Below are 20,787 nucleotides of genomic sequence, written 5' to 3'. Positions count from 1 at the left end.
TACCACTGTCTCCTGTGGCTATAATGGAGATCAGTAGAGAACAATCACTGAAGATGGAGTTCAGATGTTGGCAGTTCCAAATTCTTGCACTTCCATCAAAAATCTCGTCAGTTACTGTGTATGTGTGCGTGCCTACACAACTTCTCTTGGGCAGGACCATTCTTTTCCAGTTTTCTGTAGTTTTAAAAATTGATTGTAATCCTCTCCCATAAAGGGAGTGGTCAGGGTTACTTCTCATTTCTATGTGCCTCTTGTTAGAAGATTAGGACAAAATTAAAGAGGGTAGTGGTCACATGGAAGTCCAGGATGGACTGAAGAAGAAAAAGGAGAGGAGGGAAAGGACTGGCAAGCGACCAAAGATGAGGGACTGTGTGTAGCGAGAGAGGAGAGGATTGAGGAAGGACAGTGGGATCCTTGAGGGCTAGGGGAATAAAGGAGAAGTATGTAGGGAGAAGAGTAATAATGGGAGAGGGCATGGAGGAAGGGGAAGACTTTCCTTTTGTGTCTCCAGCGACAAGAATGTCACTTACCTTATCCAGAGGGACATACAAGAGCAAAGGGGAAGTGGGAAGTTGACTTTCCTCAGCTGCAAATGGTAGTTACTTCCCTAAACTGTCAAACATGAGCAAGACCTAATTTTCTTTCTTAAAAAAAAAAAAAAAAAAACCTCTTTTAAACCAAGCTTGTGACTCTATGGATTTGACTGACTTTGATTACTCATTTGTACTCTTCTGTTTCATCTTAGTCACAGACTGTAGCCCCAAGAGATGTGAGCAGGGGTGGAAGTATTATGAAACAAAGTAATTTGATTATTTGTTGGGGGGGGTACTTTGTTTTAACTTAGCAAATTGTTTAAAAGCACAGAAAGATGAAAAGGAGACAGCTAATACAGTTAAGAATAGCCACGATGGTTTTTTTTTTAATATCGATTTCTTTCTTCCACTCTATCATCTTTTAACCTTACTTTCTTACAATTTTAGCAAAGCAGTCTTGATCTATGCTGAACAAATACAGGATATAGATAAAATAGCTTCCTTTAAATTATTAAAATTTTCTTTTAACTTACCCTAAATTATTTCACATTTTTCTTCTCTTAGTTTTCATTTAAATGAAAATTTATACCTAAGTGTGTGTGTGTGGTTTTTTTTAACACCTTTTAGCCCGAAATGATGGGCAATTTTTACATGCTTGTTATGTCATCTGTTTACAATACATTTAATGCTAAAAGATTTATTTTTAGCTGGCTAAGTAAAATAGCCAGTTGCTAGAGTTGTTGTCATAGCAGCAATCTTAACAGATAGGCTGATTCTATGTAGCTTTTGCAGCCAAAGAGCAACCGTTAGGCAACGGTTTGACAGTTCTGCGGTATTTTTCTAAAGATGGAAATTGTTCTGATGATGATTTTTTTGGTCCTACTTTAAAAAATTTCTGTAGGTGTGTGTGCAGTTTGATTCAACTGATCTCTTAGGTTCTGCTAGAATGAAAATAGAACTTTGAATCCACAACATGTGCAATTCAGCATTGAAGTCTTAATTTGTAGAAGCTTGAAAATAAATAACAGTTCAGAATGCTGCAAGCTGCTTTGTTGATTTTTTTTTTTTTAACAGCCGTGAATATTCTGAAAGAAAAATGCCAGACTAGGAAACAGCATCATGCATCGTTTATTCAGCACTAATTTTAAGTTGTGGCAGACTGAGCAAATACTGCTGAAGAACTTTGGGGTTTATTTTGGATTAAATGCACTGCCTAGGTTAGTAGATGATAGCTTAGTATTATAACAGATTTTTTTTTTTAAATGTGAACTAAAAATGTGTTGCTATATTAAAGAGCAATGGAATAGTATTTTTACATTAGTCTGTAAAATAAGATGTACTTCTGTAAGTAATATTTGTAGCTCTGAACTGCTACAGAAGTTCAATTACTCTTAAACATATGTCTGAATGTAATTGCTATTGTCTGAGGTTAGACGTTAACTCATTTGTTGTGGGGAATTTTTCCTTTCTCTCTTTTTCAGTTAGATGCTGGTATCAGACTTAAATTTTTGAAGCATTGTTTTGCAAAAGGCTTATCCCTCAAACTCTCTGAAGTCTCTGACTAGATAGAGTAATCTTTCAGAGGACTTGTTGAAGCACAGGAGTTTAATGCTAAGAGAAAACTAGGGGGAGGGAGTTGTTGGTTCAAAGAAGAACCAAGTCTAATTGGGAGTCCAAAAGTCTACTGAATCTTCTAATTAAAAAAAAGGCTTATTTCTTAAAAATGTATTGTTGTCACTGGAGTGAAAACCACCTCATCAGGTTTACATGCTTATTAATTTCAAATCAATCACAGTAGTTTGCACGGCATACTTTCCATTCTGGATCACTCAGGGGAATAGCCAGCACATCACTTTCCAAACTTGATTCAAAGCCAGGCTGAGAGTGCTGAAATTACTTTCCTAACTGTTTGGCTTGTATGAATTTGATGTTGTGCTGCTGTTTCATGGACTGGTATAAAGAATTTTAATTAATGAATCTGGCCATATCCTCACAAACATGTTCATGGTAAAGTTATGTTACAGCTTTTGACTGGATCTAGTGGCTCACCACCGTGAAAAGCAGAGCTCTTGCTCTGTGGTTCTCCCCACCAGCTGAATGTTTTGCCTCTTTACCCCTTCTGCCTCCCTGCTGTGCTTCCGCTTTCCATGGGCTCTGGCATTCATCTGATTCTACACCCTGCTCCCCCTACCCCCCCCCCCCAAAAAAAAAAAAAAACCTCACTCCAGACTTGTCAACTTTTGGGGTGGGGGGGGAAGTTTTCAGCTTCCAGGTTAGCAAGTTGAAGCAGCTCAGCAAAAGGCCTGCTAAGCAGCAAAGCCCATTCCTTCAGGATCGGGACGGCAGGGGGCCAGCGCGATAGTGGAGAGCTGTGAGAGAATAGAGGTGCTGAGACCTCTCTCCTTTGGTAATCAGCATCCGTTCAGCTGTAACACTAAGTTTGCACGAAGGTAGCTTCACTGCCCAGAGGTTTTGCACCAGCGCAAGTGCTTGCGTGGCTATGCAGTGAACTGGGTCAGGGAACTGCTACAGGTTAATCTGGGGAGGAGTAGCAGGTTTGTTTCAACGCACATCTATTTCCCAGCTTGAGCACATGGCGGTGCAAGTCATTAGGCTGATTTGTGGTTGGTACAGGAATAGAAATGCACAGGTGGGGTGAAGGAATTTTTTTCTAGCAGCAGTGCCTGCTTTACAGCTTCTTGAAATGTTTATTAAAATACAGACTGAGTTGTAAATGGCTTGATTATTATCTGCTCTTAGATGAGATCTGCTCCCTATCAAAATTTGGAAACGGACAAATGGAGGAGTTTCTCTGTTACAACCTCCAATTGGTGTTTTTGTCAAATGGAGGCAGAACTTCTGTACTCCCTGCTGTCCTGCAGCATTTCAAAGACCCTGAGTAAATGAGAAAGCTAACAGTTGTTTCTACATCCAATTAGCACCTTCAGAAATTGAAAATAGATTAGAATTAGTTGAATGCTGATCTTGAATATATTTTTTCCATCATTCATGTTGAACGTCTGTTTCTCTATTTCAGGCAAAGTCGTGCATTTGTCATATGTGTGGTGCCCACCTGAACAGACTCCACTCTTGCCTCTACTGTGTCTTCTTTGGCTGTTTTACAAAGAAACATATTCACGAGCACGCAAAGACAAAGCGACACAACTTAGGTAAGCTGTCATCCTGACGTATTCGCTAGCGGTTTTTAACCCACTGCGTTGTCCCTGCTGATTCCAGACTAACAAAGTGTTATGTCGTTGCAGCTAGCTCATTGGTCAAGGTGATCCGATTAATTTTGTTTTATGTAGATTTGTGGCATCTTAAAATCAGTGCTTCAGCTTCCACTGCATCTCAGATAGGAGATAAGTCTTTATCATAATTTAAATTATTACTGCTTAATATCTTAGTATTTATGAATTAACATCATGTAGGGAAAGATAACAATAACGTATGTAGACAGAATTGTGTGGGGGGTGTGTGTGTGTTTTTTCTTGTCTTTGTTTCTAGTGAGGTCGGTAACCTAAGAAGTAATAAAATAGTTTAACTGATGCAGAATAGCTTTCTTTCGACTGTCTCAAACATCAATAAAACGCCAAGAAGTTATCCTCTTCTGTCAGGTTTTGTGCCATATAACACTCAATCCCCTAGAAAATCCCATTTTCTTTTCAGATAAGAAGTTGCTTATTGTTTATAATTTAAAAACAAGCTTTGGCTTGATACTCAAGTAACTCTAAATTTATAAGAGCAGTCTTTGGGGTGATTCCACCCTCCCTAGCTTCTTTGGCAGGGCGCACGTTATGCTATGGTGCCCCGCAACAGGACAAGAGGCAATGGGCAGAAACTGAACCACAGGAAGTTCCATCTGAACCTGAGAAAAAACTTCTTCACTGTGAGGGTGACAGAGCATTGGAACAGGTTGCCCAGAGAGGTAGTGGAGTCTCCTTCGCTGGAGATATTCAAAAGCCGCCTGGATGTGATCCTGGGCAATATGCTCTAGGTGACCCTGCTTGAGCAGGGAGGTTGGACTAGATGATCTCCAGAGGTCCCTTCCAACCTAAACGATTCTGTGATTCTGTTCTTTCCTCTTAATCAAATGAATTATACTTATTTCCATAAAATTGGATTCCACTTGCCATGTTTAAAGTTATGGTAGCTAAAGTTCATGAAACAACTCTGCATTGAATTCAACCTTTTTTTTTTTTTTCTGAAAAAACTATAACCTGGCATTTCAAGATTGTATTGCAGCTGTGTATGTTCCCCCTTCCTATGAACCGTAGCGCTAAAGAATTGCAGGGACAAATGAAGACCTGGTATTTAACGTAAGTCCATATATTACCCAAAACATATTTTCCAGCCTTTTTCCAAGACCCAAAAATCAGCTTACAAGTTTTCTAAATTGGGGCTTTCCCCATACTGTGTTTGCTCCTATACTGTTAAGTGTTTCTCACTGTGGTGTGGTGACATCCTGAAACAGATCTAGCCAAAAAAGAGGGAGATGTTTTTTCCTTACATCTGCTTTACTTGATTTGGAAGACAAAGTCAGTAACACGAGTTCCAATGTGACTAAACTGATACCAAGTGTCAAAAATCAGTAGCTGATTACATGATGAGTATTTGTTAGCTTAAGTGAGTAGCATGAGGATGTTTTTTAGATCTTTAGAGTTCATGTTGTATGTATAGCTTGCTTTTCAAAGCCACTGTAAAACTGAAAGAAAACATAGGTTTAAGGAGTGTGTCTCTGGCTTAATTTTTCTCTCTTTTTTTGGGGGGAGGTAAAATTCTATTTTTTTTGGAATGGAATTTTTCTTAATGGAATTTCAGAATTATCAGCAAGGTGCAGCTCATTCTTTTAAAAAAAAAAAAACAACTTTTATCTGTAATTGCTTGGGGATTAAGCACTTGCCGTCAATAAAAGTGGTGTCTGTAAAGATGATACATAAACTGTGCAGGTGCATGTATGCTCTCTTGGTGCACTGACATACTTAGTGTGTAGTTAAAGCTAGTTTATTTTGAGTTTACTGATATTAGATAAAGCTAAGCTTGAAAACTGCTACTAAAAATCTACAGCTCAAGATCATCTTTACTGTGTATAGTAAGCTACGTAAGTAAGGGGATGGTTGTTGACCCTTTGGTAGAGTTCCACGTTTTCTCTTGCTCTTTTCATTGGCAGTTGCTCAGCCATTGAGGATTTTAGGTGATGTGTGTGTTTTTTTATTTTTAGTATTTTTTTTATTTTAGATTTCTTTCCAAGAAAGCTCATGTAACTGCCTATCTTTATTTTTGATGATACCGTTGATATAAATCCTATTGGAAGAAAAAGGGAGTAAGGAGCAATTGGATCAATTTTGTTTGCTATGCAAGACTAATTTAATTTTATTTTTCTTCAAATGGAAATATGTTCTTGGTAGGATGGCACAGGAAACAAACAGAAGGGGAGGAAAATGCATTATATCCCGGAATCAATTTTCTTTTGACCACTGGGCCCATAGTTTTGTTTTATTTATCAGAAGTGCTCATGGAATAAACTGTCTTCCCTGAAGAAAAAGATACTTCAGAAGGACGACAGTACTATGTATTCCTGTACTTAAGAAGCTGGCGCGTTAGTTTATTATCTGTGAAAAATATTTGCTATTTTAAATAGCAGATTGTTACAGTTTCTTCCTCCATCTGTGTCGAGAAAGAAGAATGTAGGCTCTGAAGAGTGGTATAGCTAAGTCTGTGAATTTTCTGAAAAGTGGAATACTGAAAAACAGTACTGAATTTGCAGTATGATAATGAAGTTGCTAGCCTTTTAGAGAGTACAGTGGTCATAATTCTTGATGTCAAGGTAGGCAGCAATATTCAGTATTAACTGAAGCATAGAGGGCTGCGCTTTAAATAATAACAATAGGAGAAAAATAGAAATGTGCTACTATGAGAATACATCTGAAATTTCTTTGCAGTGGTGTTTCAGTGACAAGCAGCATACTGTTTGCTATAATAAAAAGGGTGAGGTTCAGAAATTGGATGTTTCTTGGTTTAAAAATGTTGGAAAGAGAAGTAGGCCAAATTTTTTTGCTCTCCAGGACACCCCCCCCCCCCCCACGAAAATTCTACATGACAATTTTATATCATGATTTACAAGATGTAATCCAAAAGAGCTTTGAAGTCAGTCTTTAGATCAGTAGAGTCTTCATAAGCGCAGAAGTTATTTTAAGTTCATGGCCAACGGTTTCAAAAATAGTGCTAAATTGAAACCATAGAGTGTATTTGCCCTTTTTATATGTGGATGCTATGTGAACATTGTACTATTTCTGCCATTAAACTTGCATTTTTTATGAGAACTCTTTTAAAAAAAAAAAAAAAAAAAACAACTGTTAAATTGTACATGTTGTAAGCTGCTGTATTTGGGAAGCTTAAATTCAGTTTTTGCACAGAGTAGAATTTGCTGGTATCTAGTGTAATGAAATTACTTTTGCTTCCTTAAAAGAAAGGGAAAAACTAAAACGAGGTAGACTGGGAGGGAGACACTGCGAGAATGCACTCTTCCCTGAAGACTGTTGTAATTATTGCCCTGGTCAATAGAGAGAGTCAGAGAGAAGGTACTTCCCAAAAGGCGTGGCTTTTCGATAAAAAGAGGAATTGTTAATTATACCAGCCAAAGTACAGAATTCAGTACTATATCACCCCAAAGAAGGATTCTTTTGTGGTTAAATGTAATGTGCTCAGTGTGCAGATGCATATAATGTGAAGGCTGCACAGCTGCTTTGATTTCTAGATCTGGAGAGGTTTTCTTCCCCTCCTTCCCCCCCCCCCCCCCCCCCCCCCAAAATTTATTTTGGTGTTTAATTTTCAGCTGCCTATGAAAGAAGCTGTAAAATTGTTCTTGTAGCTTTGCTAGTGCTTTTGGTTGCTACTACTACTGCAATTTTCATTGGGGGAGGGAAAAACTGATAGGCAAAAAAGGGGTTAAGTGCTTTGAAATTTCAAAATGAACAGGAATTATTTTAAAACACTTGGTGACTTTTTGCTGAGCCAACATCAGTCTCCATGGAGACCAGCAGGAATTGCACACTTAATCACAGTTCTAAGAAATATCATAGATTTCAGCTGCAACAGCTGTCTGAGCACTGGAAATGATGTTTTTGCAGCTAACTGCTATACATCTTAGGAGCCCTCAGGATCATGGTCCAGAGTGTTCTTAAAATACATCCGTTGTTATCTCTGCTTCCCTGAGCAATACAAGCTAGACGCTCTCATTCTGACCTTATAGTGATACCTGTACTCTTGCGTCCGCCTGCCTATCTAGTGTCTATTAATAATATTGTCCTTATTTTAGTACATTCCTTGAGGTGTAGATGTGAGGATACTAATGAGTGGCTGAAGTAAGATCCAGCTATGTGAACTTTTTTACTTTCCGCATTGCACAATTTCTGTTAGTCTATCATCATGGTAAGGATATTTCCACTAGGATGAGCATTGGTAATGCAATGTGCAATTCTTATACAGATGTGAAAACCTTTAAGAAAAGGTAGAGAACGCTGAGCTTTGCAGGTCCTGGACAACTCGAACTATTCACACTAATCTTTTTCTTGTTCAGAAGGGAAGTTTTCAGTGTGTATGTGTGTGGGTTTTTTTGGTTGGTTGGTGTTTTAATTCTATAGGCATCCTTCATCCCCCCCATAAATAAATGAAAACAATCTGTGTCAAAATACATGGTGTGCTGAGGAGCTGCCAGTAGTAAATAAGGCAGCGTCTATCTGTCCTTACCCTTCTTGAGAATATTAAGATAGCTGTTCAAAGCCAGTGTAATAGACATCTGATTATAGATGCTGCGTATCTTAAAGCCAATAACCTAAGTAAAATGTTATCTTATTCTGCAGGCGCTGTTACTTCAGGAATTGTTTTTTCGTTGTTGTTGCAATTTTAATACTTCAGAATCCTTAACTTCTGCTCCCCCAAGCCCCCAATTTTGTGAAACGTTTTGCTTCCTCAAAACCATCATACTAGGTAAAGCTATATCACCTAATACCCGGCCTTGTATACAGTAATGGTCAGTAATAGTTGCTTAGAGGATAGACAGCAATATAATTATTAAGCAGTTCTTTCCACTTAATCTGCTCTTCCTTTTTCTGCTACTCAGCTCTTCAAAGCCTGTCTGAACAGGAGTCTGTGTCTAGGTGCTTGTGATCGAATAGCTGTCAATAGACTTTCCAGTGTTAAAGCCTCATACCTTTCTGACATCCACAGTGTGTAACAGTAGTGAGTTCCACAGTCTTTTTCTTATATGGAAAAAAATGTATATGTTTTTTTCTGGTTTGCTTTGTAAAGTATTTCATGACTTCTCTGCTTTGAATTCCTTTGTAAGGATTTGCAAAATGTTGAATAAAGTTCCTTGCTGAACTTGCTTGGGATTCTTGGATTTTTTTATAAAAACTGACTACGTTACCTCTTCAGACATTTTTTTTTTCCAAGCTGTAGAATCCTAGTCCACTTTTAGCTTTTCTCGTGTTGAAACTGTTCTATGATTCTGAACACCCTCATCCTGCTTTTCTTAGTTCTGCTGTGTCCATCGGTGGTGATTGGTCTCTGGATTTCTAGGGTTTGCTCTATTTATGTTATGTGTTCCTAGTTAATAATTCTGTGGTTTCTGGTTTGTCTTTTGACTTGACTCTGGTTTGTCTTTTGACGCTCTCAACACTGAGCTCATGTTGTTGAGGAGTTGTGCACAGTGACTCCAAAACCTCTTTCTTGAGAGATACCTGTCTGTAACTGTATTGACAATAGTTTGAATTTCATTGTCCATGGTATTATCTGTTTGCTAACTAACTTGCAATCCTCTGGCATCTTTTTTGCAAGCTTCAGATCTGACTGTGTGTCATCAGCATATTTTGTCATCTAAGTACTCTTTCCAAATCAGGTTGCAGCACCTGGGGGACTTCACTGGTAGCCACTGTGCCTTGTAAAAACGGACTTTCCTTTCCCTATCTCTTCTACAGTTGTTCCGTAAAGGAAAATACACAGTAACTTAGCCCTTGAGTAACAAGATGACTGTGAACAATACCTCTAAAAGAGAAGAGAGGTTGGTGCTGCAGAGAAAGGTTCTTGAAACTATAGCAGTGATTCTTTTCTCTGTTTGCTGATTGGGCCTGAAAATCCTAGGCAGATACCAAATTAAGTTTTAATGTTCTCTCTCAAACAGGCAATATTTTCTGTTTTTTACTACGTTATGATTAAAAATTTTTAGGGTGATTTATGATTCGAGAACGCCAAGTTGGTGATTTTGAGCATGCAATATTTATGTAGCCTTGTTTGGGAGTCTCCTCCCTACCCACATATTTAAAAAAAAAAAAAAAAAAAAGTTTTGTGATTTTTAACTGCAAGAAAAATATTGGTATTTGCCTAAGAAAAGTTTACACTACATATACCATTCTGAGTTAGCTTAGTTTGGTTATAGCATGACAAAATTGGTTATAGCAAGACCAATTTACACTCTTTCTTGATAAAGGAGCCAGCTCGTGCATTTCCATACTGTGCTTGTATCTGTTAGAGAGATGCTCTTAATGCAGAAGTGCTATCTTTTGAAACAGGACATAATGCAGTTCTTGGTCAAAGTCTTGATCTGCTCTAATGCCCTGTTTTGGAGTTAAAGAATAGAGGTAGGTTAAATAGCAGAACTGAGGTTCATTGGCTAAAGGATTAAAGGAGATGCAGTTGGAAGACTGAAGTAGCATTTCCTTTCTGAGGAGACAGGCAAACATGCTTGATTTCAAAATTAGTCCTATTTGAGTCCATTCGTTGTTTATTAGGTCACAAACTGTTGAGAAACTGTTTTTGCTAAGTGTATGCTTGTATAACATTCAGTCCAATAATACGTGTTTGTGGTGAGAGGAGCTGGGTGGGTGAGCGTCATACTAGTGCTCGTAGATCAAGTGGAAGATTCTTTTGTGGAATCCCGAAAGCTTCCACTTCCCTTAGAGAACAAAAGCATGTAACAATTTTCATCTGATTCAGAGGAAACATCATGAAAGCTGGTTTCCATCCCTGAAGTAAGTCAAAGGAAAAAGACTCTGGGCACTGCTAACAATGCATAACTGTCTCTTGAAATCCAATATGTAGAAACAGTGTATTTATGTAAAGGGATGACAGTAAAAAAAGCTAAATCTCACTTGAGTTAGAAGGTATTGACTGTAGTGTTAATGCTGCATAACGGCAGCAAAGCAGGGTGGTTCTGGAAACAATTAAGACCTTCATTATACTGCTGGTGCGCAAGGGGCAATTAAAGCAGCTCCCAGTGCAGTGTGTTGCAGTGTTGGAATAGCAGTTTGGTTTTCTTCTTACATCTAGGCTTAAAAAGGGGTAGAAAAGGTCATCTGGACAGTTGCCAGCCTCTTGATTCAACTTCTGTTTTAATGCTTTGGCTAGTGTGGATTTTGGAAGAAAAAATGTATTAAAGAAGGTGAAGGCAAATGGAAAATAGGATAAAATATATCCTGGCTATGTTAGAGATGGATCACATCAGTCTAATCTCGCTTTTTTGATAATATTACTGATTTTTCATAAAGAAAGGAAATAGAGTGGAGCTAATTTATCTAGATGAAGTGCAGCATTTGACGTTCTGCCCCCCCTTGGAAATTATTACTTAAGGTAGAAGTGACAGGGATTAATACAAGAATTGTGAGGCTGTATAAAGGGAGACTGATGATGAACATATTGAAAGTAGAATGTTTAGGATGGAAAGACTTTACTAGCAGAACCAGTCTACTATTTGCTAGTGATCGAGCAGGTATTAGATTTGTATATGAAATTCATGAGTGTCAAAGTTCAGAGGCCCTGTTTATGTTGAGCAGGGCTAGGTAGTCCCATGGTAAGAATTGCATAGCTTTATTGATGACAGTGATAGAAATAAGATGAAATTTGATAATAGAAAGTACAAATGTTCCATACTTTGACAATAATATCCTTGTGTTGTAAACCAGAGGGTCATTGACTGGACGTGGAGAAGGAGGAGGAAAGAATATACTGGTCAGAGGGGGTATGTCTTTGAATCACCGAAGTTCCCCATAGCCATGACAAGTACCTGCTGTTGTAGGATATATCGTGCACGATACTGCAAACAAATGGCGAACAGATTGTCACTTGCTCATGTGATGCACGTTCAGTCATGTCATTCCTATAGTTCAGCTGAAATGTTATGAGCTGGACTGAATTTGTAAGAAAGCAGCAGGCGTTTGTTTCTTGCTGTTGTCTCCTGCTAGGAGCAGCTCTAGTGCTCTGCAGGTAGTTGTGAGCTCCTGTAAGCCATCTCGCATCAAGCTCTTCTCAGCATCCGAATTATCTCCTGAAGGGTTCTCTGTGCACCTGGAATATCCTTAACTGTCAGAAAGCCAGCCTCCTGAATATTCATCTGCATATCACCAGCTCTGCATACATCTGCCTGTCTCAGTCCCAACTACCAACTTCTATGCAGTTCCATATCTTCCTGCTGCTGCTTTTCCTGAAAATAGTGTTTTGAGGTACATCTAAGTGTTTGATCAAATGAGAATATGCAGATGAGTATAAGCAGTTTGCATAACGTCATATGGAGCAGCACAAAACTTAGTGGCTGTGATTTTGGGGATTCTGCCCAAAATTTTCTGAGAAACACAGCAAGATTTAGTAGCAAGGGTTTTCTAACAGTTTCTCTGTCTTTAACCTGAATATAATTTTGTGGGATCAAGAAAAGGTGCTTTAGCCAGGAGGATTTCATCCTTTTTAGTTTTCAAAGGTTTGCTGCAAACAAGGAAACCGTTGAAGTTTGTAGGGTGAAAGAAGTGCAGGGAGAGGACTGACAAAAGGCAAAGCATCTTTTACAATGGGAAGTGCTAGGCAGCTTCAGTATGGGCACGCTACAGGCTCTGCTGTGTATTCTGTGTATGTCTGCGTGTGCACAAATAATGTGTGTGTATGTGATATACGTATTCCTGAGTGAGGTCAAGGGGCTAGAGTTCATCTTCTGTTCATAATAAATTAATGTTTTTGCATACCATAATCCCTCTAAACTAATACCTTAAAAACATTTTTGGTAACTTAGATTACGTAGGGATATTAGGGCATTCTTCCAGCATCTGAACATCTTGCCTTTCCTGACTTGAATATGCATGCTGTTGTAGGATGATATTCTAAGATGTCAGAGACAAGTGTGCAACCTAAAGCCAGTCAGTTGGCTCCTAGTTTTGTTTAGGTGGTTTGCAGCTTCGTACTGGGTATCTGCCATGTTTTGATTGCAAGCGAATCAGCTGCTTTAAATGCTAAAATTGTGGATGCTCTTGGGGTCTATAGGCATCTTGGTGAGTTTGGTGACTTGAGAGCACAACCCACAAAAACTTACCTGTTTGTTGCTGTTTTAAAACAAACAAAAAAAAAAGTACTTGATGAATAGAATGGTTTGATCTCAATTATTAGGAAAATGTCGTAAAGTATCTCTTTAATTGTGGCCATGCCATTGTGTGTGTGGGGTGTTGGTTTATTTTTATTTTTTTAGTGTGTTAAAAGATTTGGCATCTGAAGCTGTGTTTTGGCAACAGTAGGAGGTAATTTGGGGGCTTAGGGGGAGGGGGAATAAATGCCTATAGTTCTCAATGGTTTCAGTGGAAGCCAGATTTGTTGGCTATTTAGCAGGAGTAGCCTAAATGTGGGGAGTTGTCCAGTAACTTGTGAAATGAGACATCAAATTATCAGAAGATGTGAGGCTGCAGTTAAAGTATTTGTATGTGTAAGGTAGCTGATGTGTACAGAAATTCATAACTCCAAAGAGAACTGTGGTTAGAATAAAGGCTCATGTAATTGGGGAAATAACTTATTACAAATTTGGCCTTCTCGTCATGTGACGAAATGCATTTAGTCTTGAAAAACTTAGTTTTTGTGGTCTATATCTTTTATCAGTTATAGAATATTTCTATGCCTGCTTATCTTTGAAATGTGCACATAAATGCAAACAAAAAAAGTAAATGGAATTTTGCTTATTTTATAGTCATTTTTATTGTACGAAATCTGTGTTATTTTTAGATTCAAAAAGTTCAGGTGGTGAACTAGTCGCAGAATACTGAAGATAAAAAAAAAAAAAAAAAAAGTGAACATAATCCAGACACCTTTTTTTTTTCACGGCAGCATCTGGCTCATACTTTTGAGTCAGTAGTTTTATTTTTTTTAAAAAAAAAAAAATTGTGTGTCACTTAAGGCCCTCGCGGATTATAACTTTAAAGGACATTATTAATAGTTACATAGGTCTTTGAGTATTTCTCTATGCCTAGTAGCTACATTACAATGTAACTATATTACAATGAAGAGTTAGAACTGCGGCAAAGATAGGTATTGCAAGGTACAATATCAGGTGTGGATATCAGTGAAACTGTGTTCAGGCTGCTTGGGCCATTCAAGACTACCAGGGAACTGTATGATAGTGCCTGAGCTGCACTGAGATCCATGCTGTTGCACCTTCCCTGCTCCTTGGTACCCGAGCTAGCTACATCTAAAGCTGGCTTGAGTGTTCTCGAACATGCTGCAATTTTGCCTTTTCACACAGCAGTGTAGTTGTTGAACTTGGTAAAGCCCAAATGGACCGTACCTCTGTATTCTACTGAAATGCAACTTATTAGGAGACTTTAATCATAGCACTATAATGGGTTATCAATAAAAATGAATGCAAGGATGAATTACTCTGAAATAATTAACGTGGGCAGGTAACCCTCCAGAGAGCTATAAATCGTGTATTGTTAGGCCAGCTGCCCAGGCCTCTCAGTCCGATGTGATTACAGAACGCAGTAGAAAAACCGTAGGCCAGAGGTTTATTAAAATTGGTGAGAGTTCTGGGTGGATGTAATGAGAGGGGTGTGTGTCTGTCTCCCTGTTTTTGCATATCTATGTCAGAGAAAGTGAAGCAAATAGGCAGCCTCTCCAGTGAGTAATCCTCAGAAAGACTTGCCTAGGGAAATGACTTGTATGCCATGTGTCTGTGTATGTTAGTAATTGGATTAGGTTAAGTATTCTTTTTTTTTTTTCTTTTTTCCAAATGGATTGTGATAGAATACTCCAAACACTCTTTATGCTTGGCCTAAACACAGTAAATAATTATTCTAGTAACAGACTGAGGGAAGTGTTGAGGTCCCCAGTAGGGCATTAATGAGTAAATACTGTTAGAAAGTTTCTGACTTCCCTCCCTTGTAGGAGGGAGAAGTACTTTGTTCTGGCTGTGAGCACTGCTAGAATATCGACAGTATCGGAGCATCCAGGACAGAAGCGGCCAACGTACAGCTCTTGGTGAACAGAGAGATGGGCGAATCTGAAGTATGGGCCGTTAACGTACATATTAACTGTTTGCCTTGACAAATAGAACAGAGGAGGGGAAAGAGTGAGTAGCCTTCAGTGTTTTTGCTCACTAGTTCCTTGCATAAACCAAATATGTAATTTGATTGATGCATCAGATGGATCTGCTAGAGCATTTTGGCAATGTGTTTTCTTACTGAGGTTAGTAAGATTTTCTTGGTCAGATCAGTAAACCTCAATATCTTGTCAGTTTATGAATTCTTATCTGTGATGCAGTTTTCAGGTGCCGGAAAAGGAGAAAGAAGGCAACATTATATACTTGTTTTCATATCTGATATATTAGCACCAAAATGAGTGGGGAGTTGGTTGAAGTTTAGAAAAACCCCCTCCTGTGGACTTAAGACTATTATCTGTAACTGGTTTGATGATTAACATTTAAGGTAAGAATTAGGGGATGTGAATTAGCCTAGAGTACTGCCTTAGGATACTGTGCAAAAAGGTTACTGGTTCTGTTCGTTACAGAATTTGAATAGAATGTAGGTGACTTGGGTGGAATAAGTGTGTGTTGATTTCAGGTTGATAATGTGCCAAGATTGAGTCACAGAAGTTCACAGCTGAATTAATTTTAACACAGGTAAAAATTGACCTGAATTTCATCTTGCTTTTATTGTATTTGAAAGCTGCAAGCATTCCAGGAAAGACTGAATAGTTATGTTGTTTTGCAGGTATTTATACCAAAATTTGAATTACACATATGTCATATCTGATGAAGGGTTATCATACATCATGGTAAAGTATCCCATGTTCAGCTGCACATGTTAGTCTGTTCACGTAGGTCCTTGCTAAACTGATCATACATGCTTCTTGCTTAATTGGATGAGACACATGCATGCTCTGTCATTTGCTTTTGCTCTCTCAAGATGTGGCATGCTTCCCTGCTTTTTTACATATTGTTATCATGTTCCCACTATCTCTGGTCTCTTAACATTTTCACAAGGACGTCAGTGGATATATTTGGCAAAATAAAGCACTCAAGCTTAAACAAAACACTTTACTTGGCTCCCAGATGGAGAGGTTGAAGAAGACCTTTTGCAGCCTAAATTTAAACTTTCATCCCTGAGCTGTTGTCTTCTACTATCTGTCACTTGCACCAGTGGATAAAGTTGTTCTCATTCACACGTGATCTTCTGTGGTGCCCCTTTGTTTCTTCAGACTGCTACCCAATTTTTCATTTTAGAATGAAGCTATCTCTGACTTTCTCCCTGCTTTTATGTTGCAACTGTTTAGAATTTTTTATATGAAGGGATACAAGGAGATCTGACTTTCAATTAATAGTATCCTGTTGTCAGCATAGAAGATATAAAAGCATTGAAAAATGTCTTTGGAGAAGAGACCTTTTCATTATTAAATTACTGTGCCTGTGATGTTCCACAAATAGGTATCCTGAGTTCCTGGAATAGGAATCTAGATAAATCAAACTGATAGAATTATGATGTGTGGTTTTTTTTTTTTTTTGATTTCTCCTGATTCTTCCCAATGAAAGAAGAAACTGTATACGTCTACAGAATTTATATTTTACTTTTCCAATATAGTCAATTCTGGATGAAGCTGAATTAAAATAAAGTGATAAGAGCTAATTAATTACTTGCTTTGATTTTTTTTTTTTGTGGTAGAGGAGAAAGTTTTTTTTTTTTTTTTTTTAAAAAAAAAAGCTTTCTTTCCCTTCTGAGAGGGAGTAGTGTTAGGAGGAGCAGGTACTGGAAGATAGGAGCAGCAGCCATCCTGGAGGAGCCTAGTCGGAGAAAAAGTCATAGCAAGAAGTATGGCACATCACGGCAGCGTCAGCAGTGGATTATGCTGAAACCCTTTAACTGTGCTTTCTAGGTCGGTAGTTCCCAAACTGTTTATTATGGATCTTTTGCACTTTCTTCTAAAGAAAGCATTCTGTTTTACTTCACGAAGACCAGAGTAAGATTAAATTAATGGGTATTTTGAGGAAAAAAAAAAATCAACTTACGAACTTTAGCAATTGACCCTTCTCCTAGAAGCCGTGTTATGTCTTTCATTAGAAATTCCTGCCCTTTCGTTCTGTTAACAGTCAGGCCTGTATGACCTGCTTTTTCTCTGTCCTTGAGGTAATTTGTCCAAAACCTATTGCAGTCTCTTTATATGCCAGCACTGTTAGTGGCGTTATACAGCTGCGTTGTTTGCAGACAGTATGCTGAGGAGAGGATGTTTTCTCCAGAGTTCTTAATCGGGCATTGGACAATTACAGCTTTTACTGAGTCCTCTGTTAACCTTTTTTGATTCTTTATGCCATAAATTCAGGCTGCTCTGAATAAGTGGCTTACCCTTTGTAAGGCTGTCTCTTGCTGGTTTTGATCTTGACATCTATACTTCATTCACGCGTGTAAACTCTCAAGTACAAATCTTCTCAGCCCAGCGTAGGACTCCCCGCTCTAACGGTAGCTGGGAGGTATTAGTGCTCACAAAGTGCTCTGCTAGCCCTGTTGTGTGTGGTGGGGTTTTGGGGTTTTTTTGTTTGTTTTTTTTTAGTTGGTGGGTGAAGGCGTGGTCTGTAGCGGTTTTTTACATAAATCTGTGGGGAGTAATATTTGATTTTGTTTTGGGACTGATACTTTGGATTTTCAACAATTTTTTGATATCTGCTCATAGCTGGTAACTGAATAGATACTGGAGTAAGTAAGTATTGCATAATTCGTACTAACTATGTGTAGCTTAACTGTGAATTTTTTTTTTTCCTAACATGGCAATAGAGGTTTTATCACTGATCTAACTGATGTATCACATCTAACCCGTGGAATAAACCATTCTGGAAAACTATGGCCCTGGACAAATACATCTTTGAGTTTTCAGCGCTATCTTCTGTTTGAGTTTTCACTTAGATTTTAAATAGATACCTTCTAATTATTTTAATGGATTTGGATAGCAACTGCTTAAGTCATAGAAAAGACAATTCAGACTTGCATATCAAATCTTCAGATTGTAGTACAGAACTATTTCTGCATCTATTGCAATCAGTCACTTTAATTATGCCTTTTGGTTACTTATGTCTGTCTTTGTCCAAAACATATATTGTGAATTGCAAACAACTCTGAGGCAGCTAATGCTTTGTTGTCCTGCTGTGCCAGAAGCGATTGAATAATTCTTGCTGTAACTGAAAATTTCCCTGGGGTTTTTCAGATTCTAAGGTACAGTGTTTTTGTGTTTTTTTTTTTTTGTGGACTGCAGAGAAGAAATAGTGTTAACTTGGAAGCCTGCTTTAAAATGTCTTCTGTTTTATGAACTCACTTTTTTCTTTTTTTCTTTTCTTCCCCCCTTCCTCCCCAACTTCCCTTCTGTTTTGCAGCCATAGACCTTTTGTATGGGGGTATATACTGCTTTATGTGTCAAGATTACATATACGACAAAGACATGGAACAAATTGCCAAAGAAGAACAACGAAAAGCTTGGAAATTACAAGGTTTGGTTTTCCTGCCTGAATTTCTTGTTTTTGTTTTTAATCATACCTGTCCCTCCCATTCATCAATGGCAAAAAAAAAAAAAAAAAAAAAGCAAAAGGAAGAGAGCGCTCTTTAGAGATAGCAATGTATAGGCCATGGGAGAGACAGATGTGTAGATATTGTTTTACGGGAGTTAGACTGTTAGTTAACGTGTGCGCCACACTAAATTGTAGCAGAACTATTTTATTTTTAATTACAACAAATATAAAAATGTCTAATGTTAATTCTGCAGAACTTAAATAATATCAGTGAGATCTATGTTAGGTAGAGAATGTAACGATCTGTTCCTTTAGGCTAACTTGGGTAATATAGGCAAGAAATCTGTTCCCCTTATATGAAATGCCACCTTTGTGTGTGATTTCTTTTTTTTTTTTTTTTGATTTCTGTTTTTTAATAGAACGTGCCAGCTTACTTACATACACACCTGTGCTTTCATGGTACACCCACAGTATCTATGTAGAAATATTTACACACAAATATATGTACACACATTTGTTTTATTATTCAGTTTGCTTTCCCTAATTTTTTCTTTTTTAGCCTTCACCCCAACAGTGGTTTCTCACTACCAGTGTACAATGACAGGTAAGAAGCGTGGGGCTGGCGACGCACTTCACTAACAAGCGTCCCTTTGCTGATTATCCTGCCATTTTAGACATGAATCACAGTTAAGAATGCCAGTTTTATCATGCAAATTGTTTTTCTCTTGTTTGGATATGTTCCAATGATCGAATAGTTACAATAGACTTAATTTCATATGCCCTTCCCTTGCTAGAGCTATGCCAAAACAAACTTTTTTTCCTTTTTTGGGAGGGAAAGGAAGTAGCATTTATCTTAACCAAATCGAGCAGTTTTTAAGCATCGGTTATAGACGCTTGTCATTTTCCATTTTCAGTGGCCTTTAGGGGTATGTTTTCTTAAAGTGGGGAAGTCAGTATTTGAAGACAAATTTCTGTCTAGTAATGCACTGTTCTTACTGAATCCATGGCATCGTGTTTCAATGTGACAGCCTTAGTCAGGGCTGGTATGACTTCAAACCATTCTTAACCTCGCTTTCAATTTTAAAAATAGCTAACACTATATGAAGTAGAGTTTTTCTGATGGCATGTGAAAACTATAGCTGCTTTTACTCAGTTCCAACTACAGATTGCATTCTGCTTCTTGTTTATTCCCCATTTTGAGGGAATCTAGTCAGAAAAAGAGGATAGTGAGGGTCCAAGTAAGTTCTAGAACAAGAAAACATGGCATAAAATGCATTAGCACAAAGTACTTGCTTTCAAAGCAAGAGGATATGGAAATGTGTTTTTTTGGACTCGCTTTTAGGCTATGTACCTCTTGAACACCTCTTCAAACCTTTCTAAAATATGTTGTCTTGGGTCCCAAACTCATCAACTACAATAGTACTGCACTTCTTCACAACACTACAGAAGAGATTCCTCCAATTCCTTGCTTTTTGAATGCATAAATTCAGAGCATTTTATTACCTTGTTCTTAAGGACAATGTAACTGTTTGTGCCTTCTGGTACAGAAAGGCTGTTCCAAAATACAGCTGGTCTGTCCTCTAATGGACTTTAGGTTGTTATAACACTTGTTCAAGGGTAATTAGAGACTGTTAATTTAGATTGTTCATCTTGTCTTGGTGGACCGGAGAGGTTGTGGAGTCTCCTTCCGTGGAGATATTCAGAAGCCGTCTGGACACAATTCTGTGCCATGTGCTCTAGGTGACCCTGCTTGAGCAGGGGGGCTGGACTGGATGATCTCCAGAGGTCCATCCCAACCTCAACCGTTCTGTGATTCTGTGACCACAAAGGTGCGTGCTGAAGAGAAGAGTCATTGAGAGGAGCTGACTGGTTAACTGACTAATGGATAGCTTATATTTAGATTTACATCACATCTGCTGTCCTTGCAGAACATGGCAGTAATAACCAGGGAAGTTATAAATTGCTGTCTATTCCTCCATGCAATACAGACATTTTTCTTTAAAGTTGTAGCATAGGAGCTTTTATTTTATGGCTTTGCATCATGGAAACCATGTGTGTTTCTCAGCAAATTAGTATGAGAAATGAAAAAGTAGTAGAGAATTTTACCTCCCGACATTGTGTCAGTCCATCCGTTTTTACTGGCTTGTATAACCTGGGAGATTATAAAGCGTAAAGGGAGGGACCCTTCCTCCAAACTGAATGTTGAGATTGGTACTATTCACAAACTCAGTGTTTTGCTCTTATTTTTCTACCGCAGTTAGATTTACCTCAGGTAGTGCCGCCTAAGGAACTAATGAAACTTTATTTAAAAAAAAAAAAAAAAAAAGTGAATCCAGTCTGCAAAAACTGAAATTGATTTTAAAAATTGAAGTGTAAATGTTGTATATTCTCAAATTTCTGTTCACAGTGCTTGAAGGTTACTAATACATACTTGCAATAGATGTTCACATAACAACATGATGCCTGGAG

General features: G+C 38.1%; 1 protein-coding gene across 14 annotated transcripts in view; it reads left to right on the top strand.

Moving 5' to 3' along the window:
* USP22 (ubiquitin specific peptidase 22) overlaps positions 1-20,787 on the top strand; it is a 114,015-nt gene that overhangs the window by 35,941 nt on the left and 57,287 nt on the right. For 6 of the 14 annotated variants that reach the window (XM_068907863.1, XM_068907859.1, XM_068907864.1 and 3 more), the window contains 3 exons: positions 3,571-3,703; positions 18,187-18,300; positions 18,878-18,922. In XM_068907863.1, coding sequence (XP_068763964.1) covers positions 3,592-3,703; positions 18,187-18,300; positions 18,878-18,922 — 271 coding nt within the window. In that variant the 5' untranslated portion in view covers positions 3,571-3,591. Of the gene's footprint in view, positions 1-1,607; positions 1,751-3,570; positions 3,704-18,186; positions 18,301-18,877; positions 18,923-20,787 lie in introns of all 14 variants that reach the window. The other 8 variants (XM_068907860.1, XM_068907862.1, XM_068907861.1 and 5 more) reach the window with 4 other exon arrangements.

This window comes from Struthio camelus, chromosome 15 (assembly GCF_040807025.1).
Source record: "Struthio camelus isolate bStrCam1 chromosome 15, bStrCam1.hap1, whole genome shotgun sequence".
In the NCBI taxonomy this organism is placed as follows: Eukaryota; Metazoa; Chordata; class Aves; order Struthioniformes; family Struthionidae; genus Struthio; species Struthio camelus.
This window is presented reverse-complemented; position numbering and strand designations above follow the sequence as displayed.